The following is a 25,439-nucleotide window of genomic DNA, read 5'->3' as shown; positions in this document are numbered from 1 at the left end:
TTGCCACGCCCTAGGTACTGCCCTGATTCCATTGGGCATTCCATTTCTCTAACTAAAAACCGACAGAACTTTAGACTATCCATATCCATCAATAATACGAGGTTGCTTTTATGTTTTGTTGATAAACTTTTGAGGGATTATTATCTCACATCATCTATAAATACAATTATATCTACAAGCAACCAATATGAATTGGAATTGCAAAAAGCATTACTGATAACTGTAACAGGCACAGTACTTCCTAATTTGAGATGTCAAATTCGATTGAACTTCATGTTTGACTCAAGCCTCAAAATATGCCTTTTTCAAGTATCAGAAATAGTCGCGAAAAAGGTATAGGTAGTGTATTAAAGGGTTTATTTATATATGATTGTAATTAAAAAAACTATTGTAATTTATTTTTAATGAAAATATAATGCAACATTAATAGCTGCTGAATAGAAAAATAAATATTTAAATTAAAAAATTCAAGTACAACCCAAAAGATGAAATACATCACATAATTAAAAATATGAATATAAAATAAAATTAAATAAAAAATTTTTGATTTCAATATTTTTTCATGGTTGAATTTCCTGTCATTACCTTTGATCAGAATTAATTACCACTCTGAATTGCATTCATCAAAACATTTTCAACCTCATGAACATAATATAAAAATAACAATGTTACAATAGAGCAATATCAGCTGATTCACAGAACAGCTGCTAGGGAGACTTTTCTTGCTGCATATGGCTGGAATATGATTCTGATTGGCCACGACTACTGACATCTAGTTCAAATCCAATGGGCAATTTGTATGCTTTATTTTTTGTTGTTACATATAATCCCTCAGCAGCTGATAATAACAGAGTACTGATACTACTCTATTACAATTTCTAAAGTTAATGAATATAGCAGTACTCTAAGGACCCTAGCAGTTAAAATATCTAAAAAATATAAATAAAGCAGTGAAACAGATCACTGTAAAATCAAAACATATCACAGAATCTACTCCTTTAAATTTTTCTCACAAAAATGAATGATAATCTGAAATAATATTGTGAAACTGATTATTGAATCCAAATACTCAAATTAACAGACATACATAGAATCAACAACATTTGAAACTTAAAACTAATTCATCGATATAGCTGTTCTTCTAACAGCTGCACTGAGTAAAGCGTTAGCATCTGGTTGTTCTGTTATAATGTTAACTTTAACCCATTCTCGATTCTTAGAAGATTGCCTTATTGCACTCAAGACAGCTTGAACATAAAGTCCATCTTCAAAATTAGCTGCTGAAGATACTGGTTCTTTGATCCAACCAGCTTTTTCTTTCACTGGGAGGAATGCTTCACGAAGAGCTGACACCATCTTGCATATACCCTTTATAAATGGTTTTGGTAGATTTAAGTTCGGTACTGAACAATTCAAATCTTCAACATCAAGATAAAGAACTTCTTCATTGCCTGCAAAATGAGAATTAAAAGTAGTTATGTTATAATTTTATAAAGGGCTTTTAATATTCATCAATGATTGTAACTTCATATTGACCTTCAAAATGTTCTTTACTGGTTTTCCCCAATATTGGAAACTATATGATGAAATTTTGGAATTGTATGTGTATCATCAATTCTTATTCAAATTTTGTGTATATTGATTGTGACTATTAGGACAATCTGAAAGTAGTGTCGACCACTCAGAAGAAATGAATTGAAAGAAAAAACTTTTTGAAGGATCTAGAAATACTATTCAGACCAAATAAGTCTCAACTCTCAGCATATTGGAGAATAGAATTTAAAATGGGATGATTGCCTTATCAAATGGTTAAGAAATATAACTTTGGCCTGAGGATAAATAAAATAAAATCTATTATTTCAAATTTTATGTGAATAATATTTCAAGATAATGTTGAACTTACCCTTACTTTTTCTACCAGATAGATCCCCACCCCTCACTAATAAATGACCAGAACTGCTACATATTAAAACTTCCTGATGAAAAGAACTGCCAGCTATATGACTGTTAATGGTTGCTGTGACAAGGATATTATTGGAGAGTTCCATTTGGAAACAACAAAAATCTGGAGCTGATATATTTCTAATGCCTTTTATTGTATCAGTAGTCTTCATGAAGGTCCTTACTATACCATGCACCCTTAAAGCCTTTTGATTTGTTAAGAAAGTAACTAAGTCAACTACATGGCTGCCGATAAGGTTCAGTGCTCCTCCTATGAAAGTAATTATGAGGAAAAAATAACAGAATTTGTTGCTACTAATTTATTTCAAACATATACTCACCTCCCATAACATCATCACACTTCCAATTGAAAGAATCATTTTCATTGAATAAAGAACTGCATTGTATCTTAACATCGATTAGTGTGATAGGACTACCTAAATAATTTTCAATTATAGCTTTCCTCATATGAGTAAATGCAGGTAAGAATCGAAAGGAATGGTTTATGAGTGAGATCAAAGAAGGATAATATTGTCCTGCTTTCACCATTTTTAAAGCATCAGCTTGATTCAGTCCAGCTGGTTTATCACATACAATATGTTTTCCTATTCCGAGTGCCTTGACAGATATTTGGGTATGCAGATTAGGCGCACAAAGCACAAATATAAGATCCACATCTTTGCGAAGTAGTACATCATCAATCTTATCAGTGTAAAACGGTATCTGTAACTCCTTAGCTGCCTCTTGAGCTTCTTGAATTATGTGGCTCCAAATTGCTTCTATTTTGAATCCATTCTCTTGAAGAATTGGTACAAGTACTTTAACAACTGGGCCTGTACCAAACACTCCTATTCCTGGTAGCATTATAGCAAGATAATCAGATGATTACCCTTATAAAATCTTCAAGGCTGAATGCTGCGTAAATTATTCATGAATAGATTAGATATAGTTACAATCTTGAGAATAAATATCTTAGAGCATAAGGTAACAAATATTTATTTTGAATTTAAATTTTTAAGGTTACTAATATTTGACATTCGAAGATTACGTTCCGTAATTATTGAATTAATTTGACATTTATCTGTCTATTTTTGTCTTTTAGTAGGTCCCATGAATTATGGACGTAATCACAGCAAAGCTGGTTCTGTACTATTTAAATTAAACTCATTCATTCAATTCTGGTTTAGTAGTGATAGAATGCGTGTTTACGTTAATAGTAGAGTTTGGTTACCCATTTATTTTCTATTGATTTGCTATATAACCTAACGAATAGCGCGAAAAAAAAATGTGGGAATTAAAAAATCGAACTAACTTGATTATCATAAACGATTCTATATTAGATAATACGGCAGGTGATACCTACAGTTCCTTTTTCATAAATAATCTAAACAGTCTTGGTTACCATGTCTCTAAAATAACTATAATTCCAAGTGATATTAGAATAGTTTCTCAAGAGATATTCTCAGCAAATAAAGAATGTGATATAACTTTAATTTTATCTAATTTATCAAATGGAGTAGTTGGACAAGCCCTAGGAATGTTATTTGAAAAAAAATTGGAAAAGAAAGAGCAACTAGAACAATTTTTAAACAAAAAGAACATTTCTTTCAAAGAGACAGAAACAATGTATCCTGCTTGTGTAAATGTTTTGGAAGGAGAGAAATATCCTTTGATTCATATTCAAAGATTATTTTTAATTGATGAGAAATATATGGATAGTATATTTCGTTCAGTATTGAAACCATACCTGAAAAAATTCAATGAACCAATAGCATTTGAAAAAATGGCCGATATTTATCTCAATGGTAATAGCGGTGAGTTGGAAAATCTAGAATATAATCAGGTAAAATTCCAACTGACAAAAAATACTGATAATAGTGTACTAATTGAGTATAAATCCGAGGATTTAGATAGTCTTCTTCAATTCGAGGAAGCTTTGAGACATCTTGTGTTTATAAGCTATTCAAAACCAGTATTGCATGATAGTTTGTATTTGGATTCAAATTTGCTAGTGAAAAATGCTATTCAAGTGAGTAAAGTTTGAAATTTACATTTACATTTGTGTTTATTTATTTATTCAAATATGGGACATTTCTTCTGAAAAATAGTTATAGCAATAATAATTTCAAACAATTTTATAATAATGACGAATTTATATATATTTCTGTTGTGGTCTATTCTATACAACTAGTTGAAAGAGATTATTCTTATATAAAATTTAATCACAGAAAATTTTGTCTACAAAATAATTTCTGATTGATATGGAAGTTTATTTATCTGGTCGAGTGATTTTGCCAAAATAAATGTCATGAGCGAAATTCTCAACTCAAAAAACTTGATAGAAGAGAATTTTGTATAAAAATTTTCTCTTGAATGATATTCGTCAAAACTATCATACAAGGTTGAATAAAAGCACATTGATAGGAAAATAACTCTATTTTAGAATCATATATTTCTCAAAATTTTACCTCTGAAAAACCATCATATTAGTTTTGTCAAAATGAGTAAGAGGTAAGAGTTTTTCCACATGAGAACGTGCGCTTATTTCTATGGTATTTTCAATAAAATAATCGTTTGCTCAATGAAAGCCAGTCAGTTTTGAAAAATTAAAAAAAGTTAAAAGTTGGTCCTAGTATGTAGAAATAAAGCACTTATGTTATTTTTTGTATTTCCAAATGAATAAACATTATTATTATTATCTGGGATAGAATAAGGTATAGTATATCCAAAGTCACTTGGAGGAAGTCTGAATATTTCAATTATACAAGGGTTGTCCAAGTTTTATGAAATTCCTTTGGAATTAATGAAAATATTGCTATCAATACTCTCAAATAAACCCCGGTATTTAGCAGATCGTCTTGGAAACAAGAATGTCCCGATTTGATTGATCTTATTGGCTGAATATTTCCCCTCGTATTCCCCTTTCCACTTTGAGAGCGTTTTTGGTTACACTCATTGGCTGCATCTATCACTTCCTAATTACTTTCTAATAATTCGTATAGACCAGTGTAGTCCATAGGGGTATTATTGAAATGCATTTTCACGTAGTTTTAGTTCGTTGTGTGACTGATGCTTTTAATGATTTCGACTATGATATTTGACACAATTCTATGGCTTATGAAAAAAAATATGAATATTTCGCAATCAAATCTATTCCTCCATTTACTTTTAAAGTCAGAATTGATATATCACGGGTTCTGATGAAAATGATTTCGCATCCTAAATATCTTCATTCCACTGAAGGAAGAATGGATTAAAATGAGATTAACCAACAAAATTTTCATTACATTTTCTGATTTTAGCAATGTTATTACTGGTTTGAAAAATCATGAAAAATAGGCATATGATGTTGAGGCTATTAGTAAGTCAAATTAGCAGCTACGTAGCCAGATCGAAAAATCAATCAAGTAGGTATTTTATAGAAAATAGAAATATTTCACCATTTCCTGCCATCAGTCGGGACAGTTTTAATAATAGGTTACATATATCTTTGAATATTTATTCTTATTCTGAATAGGAAAAAGTTATCGAGGAAAAACTTGAACTGAGGAAATACTACAATTTCTAACTGAGTGAAGTAGTCTATAACTCGGTCTATGACTTCCGGAAAACATAGAAACTAATATCGAAATTTGGATAACTATATTTGACATTTCATGAAATGTCATTAATTATTTGTAATTGAAAATTTTATTGGTTTATGGATTTTCAACCATCTTAACGAATAACTTATTACAATTCATGAAATTTAGACCTTTTAGTTTCTTTTTATGTTTTCTGGATGTCATAGACTACTCCATTCAATGAGAAATTGTAGTTTCCCTTAGTTCAAGTTTTTCCTCAATAACCCTTTGAGTATAGGATTTGCTTGAGACCCCTCTCTTTTCATACCTACGTAAAATTGACTGAATGAATAAAAGATATAGGTTTTTTTCAAAAAACTTTTCATAAGATATCTATAGGAATGAACCGTTGAGCTTATACTCAAGTATTGCCATGCCATATTGCTGAAATTATCATCAACCAAGCTATCTGATAATGCAATAATATACTGGATGTGCCGTTTGAAATAAGAAAGTAGTAGATACTGTATTTCCGGTATAAAAGGAAATTGTATAAATTTTCAGCACGAAATTATTATTAGTTTTCCATAAACATCTGATAGGCCATCGAGGTGAATCACCCTGTACATCATTATCATTTAGCCTTCTGCTTCCACTGAGGGACATAAATTTCGTGCTCTTATAATTCTATGCAACGATCAGTTCATCATCGTTGATATCGTTTCTTGATAGTATATTACAGGTCGAGAATAAAGAATAATCAAATTATAACACCCTAGAATGATATACCTAGTATAATTTTTGATGTAACAGCAAAAGCTACTCACGTCACAAATTTTCTGAAATAATCGACATCTGAGTCGCATACATACGCAAAAATATTATTTTCAACTCAAGGGTTTGAAAATTGTGCGCCTATGGTTTATGACTGTTTTGCAATTATCTCTGGCCAAGCGTTTTTATAGACTAGTTCAAGTGACTTTGGATATACTATACCTGCTACTTTTTCTTGAATAGAAAAATTGTCTGCATGCCGTGATATTTATTTCCTTATTCACAGACGCTAAAGCCATTATATCGTATTTATCTTTGGCTTAATTTGTTCGGGCGATTGGAAAATTCAGAAACCTGAATTATAGTTAAGTCGCTATATGTCGTCGACGTTAGATGGAAGGTAAAATGGAATCGTGATGATCACTGATACTGAATGAGTTTCTCTTCAACATACTTAACCTCTACAAAACCCTTGCGAACTATTTAATTCGTAAATTATACAATACTGAATACATTTGATTCTGGGAGAAGCGGTTCCTCGTATGTGGTTGGAAGTTTCAACTTTCTTGGTAGCTCAGTTGGTGGAGCACTGGACTAGCGATTTGGAGGCTGGGGGTTCGAGTCCCGCTCAAGTTGGAACTTTTTCCATAATTGAAAAATTGTCTGCATGCCGTGGTATTATTGCCTTTCACAATAAATTTCGAAATTCGTATCCAAAAATACTTAAAGAAATATAAAACAATTCTGCAAAATTTCAAAATTCTTTGAAGTAGATGAAAAACACATTTTTCGATTATTGAGCTATCTCATCCTTATCTTGGACACAGTTTATAAATATTGTCAATAGTAATTATTTGCTGCACAAAATATTTCAGATATTTATAATTTTCTGAAAAAACTGACAATCGATGCTCAAAATTGTTGATTTTATTCTCTATTCTCCTTGAAAGCGATGGACCCTTTATCGAACTTCATTTTATTTAGCACAGGCTCCCTGAACACCGCTATGTTTTTTCTTCACTCTTTTTTTTCGAATTTTAGGTCTAGGGTGGTCTCAAACTATAAGATTTGACTCACTGGTAACAAATCCATGATCAAATTCTATTCTGTTCAGCCGATCACATACGATAATTCCTGAATGGGCATAATCAAACCAGGGGTTTCGTAAATATGACCAATGGAAAATTTGTTTTTCTGATAATTTCAAAAATTCATATTCGACAAAATTTTGGTATTTACATACATGTAGAATTGTGATTTCATGTCAATCACATCACTTGAACCAAAAAAAATTCAAGTAAAATAAGGAAAGAGAAATATGTACTCAATTTTTCAACCCCGTCATTATTTCATAATTTTTGCCAAACATTTTGAGTAAAAACATAATAGAAATCTTAAACCAATCAGGATTTTTTGATTTCGTTTAAAAAAAACAGAAAATCATAACCACAATAATATAACTGCATTGCAGATTTTTCTCACTTCGCCAGTCACAACTGCTTCAAACAAAAGAAGATTCAGAAACTAAAAATTATTTGAAGAATACTCAAAATAGGCACCTGCATGAGATTGCTTCAAAAATAAGCTATGATGATGTAATAATTTTTTTCGGCAACCGTCCGGGAAGTGCTCACTTCCTGGACGCTTTTTCTCTGAGAAAGTAGCATTTCCCGGCCTAGTCCGGAAAGTACGTACTTCCCGGACTAGGCCGGAAAAGAATCATAGAATCCATAGCAACCGAGATAACGGCTGACAGTTCATATGAAATTAGTTGTCAAAAATTTGCATGTATTTTGATCGCAATCGCAATAAAATATGGAAAGCAGCAGCGATAGTGTTATTTTACATGGTTGCCGAAAAAACATTGTACGCAACACGCCCGAAAATGGTTTTTTTGGACTCACATACTTCCAGGACTCGCTTACGCTCGTCCTGGAATTTTGTCTATTCGTCCAAAAAAACCATATTTTCCGGACTTGTTACGTAAATTACTATTTTTTCGAATTGTAAGCAGAAAAAAAGCCATTTCAATTTTTTTTTCTGTCTCAAATATTCAAAATCATGGACCATGTATTATTTAAGTTATTTTGTTTCGTTTTATTTTAATAATTTTTTGAATGAATAAGATAGAAAGCTTTCTCCTATACTTCACTATTTTTGAATAAATAGATATGTTTGAAAAAAAATTGATGCTGTCATTCCTTCATTTTCAAAATTCATAGAAACATAAACTTTCAGATTCAAATGTACCTTATTGAATCCCATTTAATAAACTTTATCATATTTCCTAATAATATAAACTTGATAGAAGAGAATTTTGTATAAAAATTTTCTCTTGAATGATATTCGTCAAAACTATCATACAAGGTTGAATAAAAGCACATTGATAGGAAAATAACTCTATTTTAGAATCATATATTTCTCAAAATTTTACCTCTGAAAAACCATCATATTAGTTTTGTCAAAATGAGTAAGAGGTAAGAGTTTTTCCACATGAGAACGTGCGCTTATTTCTATGGTATTTTCAATAAAATAATCGTTTGCTCAATGAAAGCCAGTCAGTTTTGAAAAATTAAAAAAAGTTAAAAGTTGGTCCTAGTATGTAGAAATAAAGCACTTATGTTATTTTTTGTATTTCCAAATGAATAAACATTATTATTATTATCTGGGATAGAATAAGGTATAGTATATCCAAAGTCACTTGGAGGAAGTCTGAATATTTCAATTATACAAGGGTTGTCCAAGTTTTATGAAATTCCTTTGGAATTAATGAAAATATTGCTATCAATACTCTCAAATAAACCCCGGTATTTAGCAGATCGTCTTGGAAACAAGAATGTCCCGATTTGATTGATCTTATTGGCTGAATATTTCCCCTCGTATTCCCCTTTCCACTTTGAGAGCGTTTTTGGTTACACTCATTGGCTGCATCTATCACTTCCTAATTACTTTCTAATAATTCGTATAGACCAGTGTAGTCCATAGGGGTATTATTGAAATGCATTTTCACGTAGTTTTAGTTCGTTGTGTGACTGATGCTTTTAATGATTTCGACTATGATATTTGACACAATTCTATGGCTTATGAAAAAAAATATGAATATTTCGCAATCAAATCTATTCCTCCATTTACTTTTAAAGTCAGAATTGATATATCACGGGTTCTGATGAAAATGATTTCGCATCCTAAATATCTTCATTCCACTGAAGGAAGAATGGATTAAAATGAGATTAACCAACAAAATTTTCATTACATTTTCTGATTTTAGCAATGTTATTACTGGTTTGAAAAATCATGAAAAATAGGCATATGATGTTGAGGCTATTAGTAAGTCAAATTAGCAGCTACGTAGCCAGATCGAAAAATCAATCAAGTAGGTATTTTATAGAAAATAGAAATATTTCACCATTTCCTGCCATCAGTCGGGACAGTTTTAATAATAGGTTACATATATCTTTGAATATTTATTCTTATTCTGAATAGGAAAAAGTTATCGAGGAAAAACTTGAACTGAGGAAATACTACAATTTCTAACTGAGTGAAGTAGTCTATAACTCGGTCTATGACTTCCGGAAAACATAGAAACTAATATCGAAATTTGGATAACTATATTTGACATTTCATGAAATGTCATTAATTATTTGTAATTGAAAATTTTATTGGTTTATGGATTTTCAACCATCTTAACGAATAACTTATTACAATTCATGAAATTTAGACCTTTTAGTTTCTTTTTATGTTTTCTGGATGTCATAGACTACTCCATTCAATGAGAAATTGTAGTTTCCCTTAGTTCAAGTTTTTCCTCAATAACCCTTTGAGTATAGGATTTGCTTGAGACCCCTCTCTTTTCATACCTACGTAAAATTGACTGAATGAATAAAAGATATAGGTTTTTTTCAAAAAACTTTTCATAAGATATCTATAGGAATGAACCGTTGAGCTTATACTCAAGTATTGCCATGCCATATTGCTGAAATTATCATCAACCAAGCTATCTGATAATGCAATAATATACTGGATGTGCCGTTTGAAATAAGAAAGTAGTAGATACTGTATTTCCGGTATAAAAGGAAATTGTATAAATTTTCAGCACGAAATTATTATTAGTTTTCCATAAACATCTGATAGGCCATCGAGGTGAATCACCCTGTACATCATTATCATTTAGCCTTCTGCTTCCACTGAGGGACATAAATTTCGTGCTCTTATAATTCTATGCAACGATCAGTTCATCATCGTTGATATCGTTTCTTGATAGTATATTACAGGTCGAGAATAAAGAATAATCAAATTATAACACCCTAGAATGATATACCTAGTATAATTTTTGATGTAACAGCAAAAGCTACTCACGTCACAAATTTTCTGAAATAATCGACATCTGAGTCGCATACATACGCAAAAATATTATTTTCAACTCAAGGGTTTGAAAATTGTGCGCCTATGGTTTATGACTGTTTTGCAATTATCTCTGGCCAAGCGTTTTTATAGACTAGTTCAAGTGACTTTGGATATACTATACCTGCTACTTTTTCTTGAATAGAAAAATTGTCTGCATGCCGTGATATTTATTTCCTTATTCACAGACGCTAAAGCCATTATATCGTATTTATCTTTGGCTTAATTTGTTCGGGCGATTGGAAAATTCAGAAACCTGAATTATAGTTAAGTCGCTATATGTCGTCGACGTTAGATGGAAGGTAAAATGGAATCGTGATGATCACTGATACTGAATGAGTTTCTCTTCAACATACTTAACCTCTACAAAACCCTTGCGAACTATTTAATTCGTAAATTATACAATACTGAATACATTTGATTCTGGGAGAAGCGGTTCCTCGTATGTGGTTGGAAGTTTCAACTTTCTTGGTAGCTCAGTTGGTGGAGCACTGGACTAGCGATTTGGAGGCTGGGGGTTCGAGTCCCGCTCAAGTTGGAACTTTTTCCATAATTGAAAAATTGTCTGCATGCCGTGGTATTATTGCCTTTCACAATAAATTTCGAAATTCGTATCCAAAAATACTTAAAGAAATATAAAACAATTCTGCAAAATTTCAAAATTCTTTGAAGTAGATGAAAAACACATTTTCCGATTATTGAGCTATCTCATCCTTATCTTGGACACAGTTTATAAATATTGTCAATAGTAATTATTTGCTGCACAAAATATTTCAGATATTTATAATTTTCTGAAAAAACTGACAATCGATGCTCAAAATTGTTGATTTTATTCTCTATTCTCCTTGAAAGCGATGGACCCTTTATCGAACTTCATTTTATTTAGCACAGGCTCCCTGAACACCGCTATGTTTTTTCTTCACTCTTTTTTTTCGAATTTTAGGTCTAGGGTGGTCTCAAACTATAAGATTTGACTCACTGGTAACAAATCCATGATCAAATTCTATTCTGTTCAGCCGATCACATACGATAATTCCTGAATGGGCATAATCAAACCAGGGGTTTCGTAAATATGACCAATGGAAAATTTGTTTTTCTGATAATTTCAAAAATTCATATTCGACAAAATTTTGGTATTTACATACATGTAGAATTGTGATTTCATGTCAATCACATCACTTGAACCAAAAAAAATTCAAGTAAAATAAGGAAAGAGAAATATGTACTCAATTTTTCAACCCCGTCATTATTTCATAATTTTTGCCAAACATTTTGAGTAAAAACATAATAGAAATCTTAAACCAATCAGGATTTTTTGATTTCGTTTAAAAAAAACAGAAAATCATAACCACAATAATATAACTGCATTGCAGATTTTTCTCACTTCGCCAGTCACAACTGCTTCAAACAAAAGAAGATTCAGAAACTAAAAATTATTTGAAGAATACTCAAAATAGGCACCTGCATGAGATTGCTTCAAAAATAAGCTATGATGATGTAATAATTTTTTTCGGCAACCGTCCGGGAAGTGCTCACTTCCTGGACGCTTTTTCTCTGAGAAAGTAGCATTTCCCGGCCTAGTCCGGAAAGTACGTACTTCCCGGACTAGGCCGGAAAAGAATCATAGAATCCATAGCAACCGAGATAACGGCTGACAGTTCATATGAAATTAGTTGTCAAAAATTTGCATGTATTTTGATCGCAATCGCAATAAAATATGGAAAGCAGCAGCGATAGTGTTATTTTACATGGTTGCCGAAAAAACATTGTACGCAACACGCCCGAAAATGGTTTTTTTGGACTCACATACTTCCAGGACTCGCTTACGCTCGTCCTGGAATTTTGTCTATTCGTCCAAAAAAACCATATTTTCCGGACTTGTTACGTAAATTACTATTTTTTCGAATTGTAAGCAGAAAAAAAGCCATTTCAATTTTTTTTTCTGTCTCAAATATTCAAAATCATGGACCATGTATTATTTAAGTTATTTTGTTTCGTTTTATTTTAATAATTTTTTGAATGAATAAGATAGAAAGCTTTCTCCTATACTTCACTATTTTTGAATAAATAGATATGTTTGAAAAAAAATTGATGCTGTCATTCCTTCATTTTCAAAATTCATAGAAACATAAACTTTCAGATTCAAATGTACCTTATTGAATCCCATTTAATAAACTTTATCATATTTCCTAATAATAGAGCTAACTGAGACATAAGATTAAAATTTCCTCGAAAAATCGATTATATTCGAATTGAAACTATGGTTAAAAGTCAAGACTATATAACAAAAGGAAATCACAGTTATTGTTATGATATTAATATTCAACTGACCCTCAAATCTTATCAGAAATAATATCTTCCTGTTGAATATTATCAGTTACTTAAATAGGTATTACAAAGTAGTTTGTGAACCTCGTAATAGGTTTAAAATTATCGTTGAAACACTTTGAATAGCAGAATAGAATCTCCTTATTATTTTATGTTTATGTGAGATTTCAACTTGAAAAAATTCACTTAATTTATTACTTTCTATAACAAACCTTTGGAATTCTTCAAGAAAAAAGAAATTTTTTGTTGAAATGTGTAGAATCTATAGATTTTATTTAAAAAACTCCGTCTGCAATATGAAGCTTTTCAAACTAAAACTATAAGATTTCTATATGAATGATTTTAGTATTAACATTAACATTGCACAATACAATCCATGAAGTTTTAAGACTAAAAATAATAAATCGACTTATTTAGTTTTTTTTTTTTATTTAAATTAACGTGTCTCAGCATCTAGGTCATTGACACATGGTACAATGTACAGGCATAACAAATAATACAGTTTATAAAATATTTACAGAAAAGGAAATGTTGTACTAATATTACATTAACCAAATATGATTGTACAATTGACATTCTTCTAAAAATTTAAGTGTTGCTTCAATTTGAGTTGTTGAGATGAGATTATCTATTATTTATTTATTTAATACATAATTCTACAAAGCATCAATACATTAATGTTTCCATAGAATGAATATGTTTTCGCAAAAATTACTATATTACTAATTATTTATAAATAAGTATTCATTTCTAAAAAACTTGATGTTATATAAACATGAAATGGAAAACAATGCTAGACTTTAAAAATGGGATTACCAGAATTGATATTAATTGATCAATTGTTAGAATGGAGTACCTCTAACTAGATTCTCAAAATTCCAAAAACAAGAATTCTTCAAAAAGTGCTGGAATTATAACATTTATTTGGAAATCCAATCCTTGAAACCTCTTCAAGATTAAACATATTTAAAGAAAAAAATAAATATATACTTATCCCTTCTTTTAGGTAATAGAAACCTGCTTTGAAAAATATGGCCCAGAAAACACTTTTTTGAGTTTTAATGGAGGTAAAGATTGTACAGTCCTTTTGCATATCACTATAGCGGTTCTGGAGAAGCTTTTTCCTCTTTATTCCCAAAAACTCATCTGTTTATATGTACAAGAAGATCGACCATTCAAAGAACAAGAAGAATTTATTGATAAATGTCAAGAATATTTCAATTTGGAATTAGTTACATTGAAAATGAACATAAAGGAGGCTCTTACAATTATTTTGAAAGATAGACCTAATCTTAAAGCCTGTCTAATGGGTACCAGAAAGACAGATCCCTTCTCCCAAAGTCTATTGGAATTTCAGGTAATGTATCTGTAATATTGGGAATATTGCAATTTATGTATTATCCAGATATGAGAAATCTAAGTATTAATTGAAAATTGCATAAATTTTATGAAATACAACCTTTTAGAAATATCAATTGATAATAATTGAACGGAAAAATCTCGAAACTAATCTTTATGTGAACTTTTAAAATGTTGTTTGTATTTTGTGTAGAAAAAACGATATGCATTGAATGAAGAACTTATGACAGGTGTATTACCAAACACATCTCATAATTTGTTTTATTTTTATTGTAATAAAAATGCAAGAAAATTTTATTTTTGACTTAAAAAAACCCAGTTTGAACAATCAATATCAGGAGTTTTGCTATGTTCAATTGATATCCATGAAATGTTTCCAAAAATTTTGCATGAACCATATACTTTATGTTGCCATCAAAAAATCCGAATCTACCATTAAAAATTAGAAAAATTTCCTGACATCTGTAAAATAAAGAAGAAAAAGCCTACTCACCCAAAATAAAAACATAAAATAATGATAAAAATACACTTGCAGCATTATCTAGAATTATGAAAAATCTTATTTTTCGGTCTTAGTAATGACTAATGAGTAACAATAGTTCGGAAAATCCTTGATTTATCTGTTATAATTATCTTTTTACTTGGTACCTATTTTAGTCGCCATACTTTTTTTGTTATAAATAAACCTTATTTTATTAATACACTTGAATTAAACTTTTCAAGTCGTTTATTTCTTTAAATAATTGCAATTGGACATTTGTTCCCATAATGTTCGTTTGTTAAAATTACTTCACTTTTCATCACTAAACTGATTCAACGCTGATGGCATTAAAGTATAGTTATAGAAGGAATTTTCATCATTTTCATTGATGAAGGTTCCTTCTAAAACAATACTAAAATGCCATTGTCTTTGACTCAGTTTACTAACTGAACTAATCTAAGACCTGATCTCCCCAAGTCACAATCCTCGGCCATTTAAGTCAATAGTAACCTCTAACTGAAATTATTCCGTTCAAGAGTTACCACGTATACAACAGACGTACATAATCGACTTTGAACTCGAATTATTAGTGAGTTGAACCCAGTCATATAAAATCATTCCCGGTTCCTAATTCCAAAATTACATACACTTTGGCGAAATGATAGCCTACTTTTTCCCTGGAACAAGTGCGCAAAAATAGCTATTGAAGAAAATTGAAAAAAACGATAATATAATCATCTTGGAAATTGAAGAGTTATAGATGAAATTTTAATGAAAATTTGGAACAATGATTCTGTGACTTGAAGGGTTAATGTCAAGTAGAGCATAGGCTGTTTTGCATTTGAAATCATAATTTCACATTGAAATTCTAGTAGGTAGTTTACATGTTCAAGCCAAAATCAAAATGTGCATGTAAGGACAAGATCAATTTCGCTAGTTCTTGGCAGCTTGAAAAAATGGCTTGGGTATGTAAATCGGTTTTAAGGTTATAAGTTTATATCATTGCTTGTTGATAGGATCAAGAACTCAATAGCCTGAAAAAAAATTGTTTGCAGCTTACCGATCAAGATTATCCTGAAGTGATGAGAGTAAATCCTCTACTTGATTGGAGCTATTACCATATTTGGGATTACTTACTTTACTATAAAGTTCCATATTGTATGCTGTATAACATGGGCTATACTTCTTTAGGAAATATAGATAATACAGTTAAGAATCCGCATTTACTATGCAAAGATTTCTTCAATGAAAATGAAAAATATTTACCGGCTTATAAACTCCTACAGGAAGGTAGTGAGAGAATTGGTAGAAATAGATAATACCAGCCTCCCATAAATAATTTTTTTTTCTTTAGAGGTAATATACTACTTCAGATGGGTCCAAAGTGTTTATTTACATTTGAGTTAAATAGATAATATATTTGTGTTTTTATTTGAAGCTATTTGAGATTATTATAAATATATTATATAAATATATGTTGTTGACGTGATATTATTGATAATAGACTGTTTGGTGGGGGAATATTTGGAGTATCTCCATTATCTTATTTATAATTGTTAAATAATGAAAAGAGGCCAAATAACCCTCCAACATATAGTTTTATATATTTTCAATTTTAAGGTTTTTATTTTTTATCCAATTGTCAATTGTTAATGTAGTGAATTGATTAAATAGTCTTAATTCATTTGTTTTTTTTTAGTATATATACTCAATATATTCCTATTTTGGCAGAGAAAGCTTGCATTATATTTTTCAAAAAGTTGGCCAGCAGCAGAACTAGAATTTTACTTTACAATATATTTATACTTGGGGACGAGAAACACAACAATAATAAGTTATGTATATATTCTTGTTACTATAAGTTGTCTAATGTGCAGGCTTGATTATTTAAATATTTCAATAATCCATAACATTGTTTTCAAAATTATGAAGAATGACATAAGCAATAGAAGAATAATAATCATTTGCAGTAGTTAAGAATTGAATAGACTTGACCAATCCTTGTTCAGAATCAAATTCTAGAGGTTTTAGGCATGTACAGTAGTAAATTGTAAAACATCCAAAATGTTACCAAATCGAGGCCTATGCCATTGAATAGTTGGTTTCCCAGACAATCGAAACTATTAGCGTACACCAGATGTAAATTATAAGCACAGACCTTTAATTGTAGTAAGAGAAATTCAATATATTCTCAGTTTTTAATGGATTCGGTCCTTACTTGGCGGAAGTTCATTATAAATAAAATAAAACGAAGTAATTTCCACTATATTATTTAATTGTTAGCAACAATTGTTTCGCCACACTGTGGCTTCATCAGGCTACATTTCTGAACTGTAGCCTGATGAAGTCACAGTGTGGCGAAACAATTGTTGCTAACAATTAAATAATATAGTGGAAATTACTTCGTTTTATTTTATTTATTCTCAGTTCTCATGTCTAATATTCAGGATAATAAAATTTAAAGAAATCCAATCTGACCTTGGACAGAACTTTTTTTTGAGTAATTGAAAGCATTATTCAACTAAGTTTTGATTTTCAAGTGAATTAGAGGACCAATAGAAAAAAGAAATTTTATAGTATTCACAGACTTCTCCAAAAAAATTGTTCTGACCCTAGGAAAACGAATAATAGGTTATAAAAGGGAAATTAATGAGTTTTGTTTTGGGTCATTATAGGAATAGGTTAATTCAGAGTTCATGACTGGTATATTTGTGAAACAAAAAAAAATTACATGATTTGAGTGCATGAGGTACGATCTTCCAAAATATCCTCATTTATCTAGGCTACAAAAGTAGAACACAGGTGAAAATTATAAAATTTGGTACATTTTTATTACATTGAGCGAAATTCACCTGATTTCAAGAGCAAAGAAAAAGAAATAAATATGAGAGTCCAAAGTCGTGAAATAGCTTTTTATGGTTTATTGGAATTTTCACAGACGATCTTTTTTTTTCTTCTGAGAACGTAGTTCTTGCAAAAATTGAATTGAATTAAATTTTTAGGAAAAGAAATTTCTTCAAAAGAAAACAAACAAAATTTAACATTTATACAAAGTCCGTTTATTAAAATATAATATATATTTTTTATATATATATATATATAACATTGTATAGTCAATTTATCATATTCTCCTGAAATACAATACATGGCATTACTTATAAAACAACAGAAAAAAATTACAATGTTCAGCACTCCTTAAATCTAATCTGTACAAATTAATAACTAATCAAAAAGTTTTTACACTTCACACCGTATCACTCCGTCGATAAAATAATAAATAAGGAACTCTATCTCCTTGAGGTTTAAGAACATTTTCTTCCGTAACTGTCTTTATTTTAGAGTCATCAAACCTCAACCATGTATTATACCCCGAATGGAAAGTATCTGCTATATAATGTCCCTTGCTGGTCTCCTTTCCTTCATGGTATACTACAGAGAACAATTTATATTGTCTCTCCGCTGAAGTATTCGTCCTTCCAGATAATATTTTAGAATCAATCTGCAGATTGATGGGAAATTCTATAGTTTTCATTATTTTAGTGCAGCCATTCATGCTGTAATCAAAGCATTTCAAATGTAATACTAAAACTACAGGCAACTTCTCTATCATCACTTGCTGCCATGCTTCAACCGTTTCTTTCGTTTTCGATGATGTCAGACCCTCTAGTTTGTTCTTGGTTGTAAGGCCTTCTAATGCTTCAGCTATGTTATTTGCTTTCTCAATATTTAATTGCAATGTTAGGAATGGTTGAATATTCACTGTTGTTTCATCTCCAGTTTTATGGATTCTTGAACAAAGAAGTCCTCCAAATATATCACTAATCGGTGTCTTGTCCATTTGTATTTTTCTTGTTACATTCCCTTTGTTCTTAGGACCCATCACTTTCCAATCATCTACATCTATGTTGACATCTTTTTTAGCTGCTTGAATATTTTCGTCATGGTTAATTAATTTCATTATCCCCATCATTTCATCATTGAGTCCATTCAACAGAAGGCCCAAGAACTCTTCGGCATCCTCTTGGCGGCCTTCAACAAGGAAAGAATCGCTACGTGTTCCGTTTAGCATCGTATAAAACGATGAGGCCTCAAACGAATTGCCATTATCTATATTGACGAAAGTTTGCTTCTTGTTCTTCTTTTTAGAACGTGACCCAAGTCTTACATCGGGCAGATTATCGAAGTTATTCATAAATTTACACCTGGAATAGTTGAATAATTAAAATACATATATAAAATTGTTATTCAATCAAAGTTGCAAATTATATTAATTTATACTTACATATTTTCAATCATTGTTATTGATTTCACTGCATTATTCTGAGTTAAGTTCTCTGATAGCTGTTTGAGGAGGTTACACAGTGGTGGACAAGCAAGTAAGGCTTGTAATATTGAGTTTATATAACAAAAGTTACTTTTGTTTCGTAAACCCCTGGGTTTAAAACTGGTTTGGGTCCCATCAATTGCATAGTTTTTAAGAAATTCTGAAAATTAAAAAATTTTACTAACCATGACAGAAACTTGAATTTTCACTAATATTTATAGGTGAAAACCAAAACATTCCACTTTTCATCAAGTAAAATGGGTTCAACAGAGTAAAATAATTACCTACTGCAGTTGTAAGCAAATTGGTAGTTAAAAGTAAGAAAAATATATAAAGAGTTTTGAACTCACCTCCTAACCTATGAGTGGCTGAATCTATGTTTTTGACTACTTGTGTATGTTTTAAAGATGTTACATGTGAATCATTAATTTTATTGTCCAAGTTCCCATTTGATATTGTTTTAACATCTTTATCGAATAGACTAACCCATGGTTTTTTCCATACATTTACTGTGGGCTCTTCAATTTTAGATTCATTTTTATTCGATTTTTCAATTTTTTCAATTGTTCCATTTGATAATACATCATTTTTAATTATCTGTGTATTATCTCTTGCAATAATTTCAATTGTTTTTACAGCTGAACTAGGGGGAGTTGAAGGTTTCGAATGTTTTCCTGTCATCTCATTCTGGATAATAGGTTTTGATAAATTGTCATCGGGGATTGAATTTATTGAAACTGGTTCTTCGTTATGAATTACATTGAATGGTGGCAAAGTTTGTTGTTCTTCATAGTTTTGTGAATTTTCATTTGACATCTCTGGATATAATTGACCTTCTTCGGTCTGTTCATTATGAATCTCTTGAGGATAGTAATGAATATTCTGTGGGTGATTTTGGTAACTTACTGGTATCTGAAACAATAATAAAGGCATGAATAAATGAATTGAGATTGAACTAGCATTTACTATACTACTGACAGATTTCGCAAAACTAACATATATATTGTCTGATCACCTCCTTGATTTAAGATGAACTGAATACAAAAGACGAGGCTAATACTTTGAATAGAATTTTGCGAGACCTACAATTGCAACACTGATCCTTCAACCATAAGTGCTTTCCAGTCACCGTATGGAGCTTCTTGGAATAACCTGAACTGTTCCTGTCCACATATTTACTGATCGAGTAATCAGAGCGTCAAGCCTTTGTATGTCAAGCACTAACAGCTGTGAGAGATTAAGAAAACCATTTCTTCTCATAAGGTAGGAGAAAGCTGTTGAATGCTGGTTTGTTTATGTTTAATTATTGAGTGTGGGGCTCTAGTGCGTCAAGCCCCAGAGTGACACGCACCTGACTGGAAAGCACTTTATGACACTAGAAGTTTTCTTACCTGAGTATAATTATAAACTTGATTTTGGTACATGAAATGTATTGCATCTCTATTGCCCATGATCGGAGGATGATGAAAGTTAGTATACATTTGGGTATGTGGATAGTGATTGGGTATGTAAGGTACCATTTGTGGCTGATTATGATTGTATTGAACACCTATAAAAGCCATTTGAGGAGGGTAATTCACATGTTCTGGGGCACTGAGGTTCTCCAACGATGATCCATTGTAATTGATTATAGATTTTCTACACTGATTTTCTGAAAAAGTTGATATTAGTTTATTCATTATTATATCACATATTCATATTGACCATAAATTATTCTATTAAGATCTCTATACTTACTTGCAGAAAATTTTTGTTTAACTCTCCATGGTAATTTGTAATCAGTAGAATTGGTAAATAATATAGTATTAATTCTACGGACTTCATCTGCTTCTAACCCAGTTATATCTAAGAACTGTAGATTCTGAAAAAAAAATTACAATATAATAGTGGAAATCATTTTGGAAATTATAATATTTCTGTATACCAGTATTTATTATAGGATAGAAAAACAAAAGTAGAGTATTTTAAAAATTTAGAACACTATGGAACTAACTACATAAAATATAACTGATATTTGAAAATATTCGAATAAATTAAAACAACCCTAAGCTAGTATTAAAAAAATTACCTCCATATTCAAACAATTTTCTATTTAAACATGAAACATTCCACTAGAAATATCACTTCAACAACTGTTTATAAAGTAACTCTTGGAAGAATGTTCTCTATATTGAGGTTAGATACCATTTGACAGAGTTTATATGGAAATTTTTAACCCGGCATGGTTAACGAACATAGAATATTTTTCTTCTTCTTAACTATGTACAGGTTGGGCTACATACCTAATATTAGGGGCCAGTTGTACCATTTGCCTAAACATTGATTAAAAATTTGAACGTTGATTACTCTATGATTTCTCAAGAGAAATCAGAAATTAATCAATGATTAAATTTTAATCAATGTTTAGGCAAATGGTGCAACTGGCCCTAAGTCTATTAGGTAAAATATAGAAGTGCGCATGCGCCGCATATTAAATTTCAATATTAACGAGGACAGTGTGGCATATACCGAACGCAGTAAATATAACCTCGAAACACAGTATACAAACAGATAGTTTCTAAACTGTGCTCGAAATAAAAAATTCCTATCCCACAAAATTAGCTGTATTTCGTTTCTTCATTTCCATCTTAATTTTATTGTAATCTATGATCCACAGTTCGCATTGAAAAAGTGTCCAGCGGACAGGATAAATAGGAGGCGCTAGTGTAGCTATATATTTTTTTTATACCTGTAGAACTGTAATGGGTCTATGTAGAATGTATTGTCCCAGCGAAGGTTTACTACGTCTATTTAAGGATCTATCGTATTTTGTACGTTGTCATGTAATAAAAATAATTTCTGCATTTACCAAACGACAATTTGATTATAAAAATATGACAATTTTTCGGTAAAACCAGAGTACTCCCTACTTTCCAAGAATAATGAACGTTTTTACATTTATGCATCAGATAATAGTTAATTGTGTTCAGTATTACCTGTTCGTTAAATATTTATGCAAATTTTTTGCTAGATATTAATGAAAATCTTGTTCAATCATCGGTGGATAGGTTTTTTGAGTGGAATATTCGAATCAGTATTAACTGAATAATCATCGAATGTTTACTCAATATTCATTGAATAAACAGTTATAATATCATAAGGGCATAGAAAATATTCGATAATAGACCGAGTCACGAGAACGAAACTCGAGTGGTGTTTCGCGAAATACGTCGAGTGAAGAGGTTCGTATAATCAGAATATAAATAAAATTATTAATTTCTTATTAATTGATAGAACTATAATCGTATCGCTGCCTTTTGAAAAATTCAATGACATTTCACTGAGCTTGACTTTTATTTTTTTTTTAGCGTCCAATTACATTACTGTAAAAATGATCGCAATATGGCCAGAGGCGAAACACCAAAACGATTATACCACGTCGCCAAGGGTATATTCACTCATCGAAACGCGCGCATTTTATTGGTTCATTAAAACATGAGTTTAATCATATTATGAATATTGACTGTATATTCATTGAATAATCACTGAATAATCATTGACTATTCATTGAATAATCACTGAATACTCGTTGAATAATCATAACTACTCATGAATAATCAGTCATGAATATTTTTTTGAATGAATTATTCGAATAATCGCATAAATTTGGGAATGAATATTCGAATAGAAAAAGTTAAAAAGTCCCAGCCCTAGTTCAAAGAACACTTTCGAAATGGAAATATTATTCTCCTTATTTTTTCTCTCGATAATTGAACAATTCATTATTTTATTGTCATTAGGCCTTCCTAATTTGTTTTATTATTTTTTTTATTTCATCAGCAGCCAAATGAGAGTCGATATATTTTTATTTACGTAAATGGAAATATTTTGTCGAAGTCTTTGATAATTATTTATTTAGTATATTTAAATGAAATAATTGCTGCTGAAACTACGGTTAACCGGTGATACTTATACCTACAGATGAAAACAATAAGGAAGATCTCAATTTTGAGATTTGACGAGTGAAAACTACGCCTTTACTAAAATATAGAACGATACACAGTTCAACGAAGCATTGAAATTTTCAAAATTCACAACAAATATGGTGAAAATTTTGCATTCTTAGTTCGCTAAACTAGACCACTTTTGGATCTTCGTGAAGCAACTAGTGAAATTGGTAGAAAAATTTGAGCTGTTAGGACGAGTTAGAAATGTGAAGAATCGAAATCGTGTTGTCGATCAAGAAAAACTAAGAATATGGCTGCTGCAGCCCCGTAGAGTTGACAAAAATCCAGGTTTGTCGATTCCTCGTTGATCTTGTGAATTAGGCATTCTTCAAACGACATTACACCATATTTTGTATGAATACTTTGGTCTTGAGGCTTTCAAAATTCAGTCAATACAAGAACTTAAGCCGGTCGATCACAAGCAACAAGCAACGTAATATATTCTCCGATTGGCTCTTGAAATGCATCAAAATGATCTGGATTTTCATCGAAAATCATCTTCAGTGATGAGGAACATTTCCCCTTCGGAGACTATGTTAATATAAATAGTATTGCCATATTTGGGGCTCGGAAAAGCCTCCCCATCCTCAACGTGTGACTATTTGGTGTGGTTTTTGGGCTGGTGGCTGGTGGTGTGATTATGGACCTTACTTATTAGAAAGTCAGGATGGTGCTTTTGTAACGGTTTATGGATTGTGCTACCAAGTTATAATTAATGATTTTTTATTGCCGAAATTGAACGATATTGATGTTCACGACGTTTATACGCTACTTCCCACAGCACTTGTAGGAAAAGTATAGTGTGCAACATGTGGAGAAAGTCCAACTTTTCTCACTCGTGTGTTTGAACTTCCACACTAGTTAGTTGGACTTTCTCCACTTGTTGCACAATATAGGTACTATTTCCTACAACTGAACAAAATAATTCAAGTAATGAACCTAATTTAATTCAAAATGGCCTTCGTTGACACTATCTCTTCAATTATTGCGTTTCCATAGAAACGACTTCTCAAAAGCCCAATTTCATCGGTCTATCAAGCGAGGTGTGGGCAAAGTGCCGCGTGGAATAATATTTCTCACAGTATGAGCAATACATAGTTTTGAAATTGAGTAAGCTATGAAGAATACGCTACTTTCCGTAGCAGTTGTAAGAAAAGCATCGTGTCCAACATGTGGAGAAAGTCCAACTTTTCTCACTCGTGTGTTTGGCACTCGACTTTCAGTCTCGTGCCACAAACTTCCACACTAGTGAGAAAAGTTGGACTTTCCCCACTTGTTGCACAATATAGGTACTATTTCTTACAACTGAACGAAATAATTCAAGTGATGAACCTAATTTAATTCAAAATGATGGCCTTCGTTGAGACTATCTCTTCCATAGAAACGACTTCTCAAAAGCTCAATTTCATTGGTCTATATCAAGCGAGGTGTGGGCAAAGTGCCGTGTGGAATAATATTTCTCACAGTATGGGCAATACATAGTCTTGAAATTTAGTAAAATATGAAGAATACGCTACTTTCCATAGAAGTTGTAGGAGAAGCATCGTGTGCATCATGTGGAGAATAGTATATTGTGCAACAAGTGGAGAAAGTCCAACTTTTCTGGCGAGTGTGGAAGTTCAGGCACGAGCCTGAAAGGCGAGTGCCAAACACACGAGTGAGAAAAGTTGGACTTTCTCCACATGTTGCACACTATACTTTTCCTACAAGTGCTATGGAAAGTAGCGTATAAACGTCGTCCACATCAATATCGTTCAATTTCGGCAATAAAAAATCATTAATTATAACTTGGTAACGCAATCCATTAACCGTTACAATAGCACCATCCTGACTTCCTAACACGCAAACACACGAGCGAGAAAAGGACTTTCTCCACATGTTGCACACTATATACTTTTCCTACAACTGCACAAATTTCAATAATTCAAGTAATAGACTTGATTCAAATCAAAATGGCCTTCGTAGACAGTATGGTCTAATTTATTGTGTTTCCATAGTAACGACTCAAAAGCCCAATTTCATTGGTCTAGCAAGCGATGTGTGGGCAAAGTGCCGTGAGATGCCGTGAGAAATAATATTTCCCACAGTATGAGCAATACATAGTTTTGAAATTGAGTAAGCTATATGAAGAATACGCTACTTTTCATAGCAGTTGTAGGAAAAGTCCTTTTCTCACTCGTGAGAAAATTTTGACTTTCCCCACTTGTTGCACAATATACTATTATTATCCTTCAATACTTGCGTGCGGAAAAATCCACGCACCCATATGCGTGCGGAAAATA

General features: G+C 31.3%; 2 protein-coding genes across 3 annotated transcripts; one reads left to right on the top strand and one right to left on the bottom strand.

The window, feature by feature from the left end:
- Positions 1-388: 388 nt before the first annotated feature.
- On the bottom strand, positions 389-2,959 carry LOC123672195 (glucose-fructose oxidoreductase domain-containing protein 2). The gene is made up of 3 exons (XM_045606209.1): positions 2,283-2,959; positions 1,904-2,212; positions 389-1,451 (listed from the first exon to the last, which is right to left on the bottom strand). Exons 1-3 carry the CDS (start codon positions 2,803-2,805, stop codon positions 1,117-1,119), a joined length of 1,167 nt encoding a protein of 388 aa, XP_045462165.1. The 5' UTR covers positions 2,806-2,959; the 3' UTR covers positions 389-1,116.
- Positions 2,960-3,025: 66 nt separating this feature from the next.
- LOC123672194 (FAD synthase-like) lies at positions 3,026-16,531 on the top strand. Of its 2 annotated transcripts, none has more exons than XM_045606208.1 (3): positions 3,026-3,970; positions 14,014-14,364; positions 15,903-16,531. In XM_045606208.1, exons 1-3 carry the CDS (start codon positions 3,227-3,229, stop codon positions 16,164-16,166), a joined length of 1,359 nt encoding a protein of 452 aa, XP_045462164.1. In that variant the 5' UTR covers positions 3,026-3,226; the 3' UTR covers positions 16,167-16,531. The 2 variants fall into 2 exon arrangements, with proteins under 2 accessions (XP_045462164.1, XP_045462163.1); XM_045606207.1 differs by having other exon boundaries at positions 15,864-16,531.
- Positions 16,532-25,439: the final 8,908 nt, after the last annotated feature.

This window comes from Harmonia axyridis, chromosome 2, assembly GCF_914767665.1.
Source record: "Harmonia axyridis chromosome 2, icHarAxyr1.1, whole genome shotgun sequence".
Taxonomy (NCBI): domain Eukaryota; kingdom Metazoa; phylum Arthropoda; class Insecta; order Coleoptera; family Coccinellidae; genus Harmonia; species Harmonia axyridis.
This window is presented reverse-complemented; position numbering and strand designations above follow the sequence as displayed.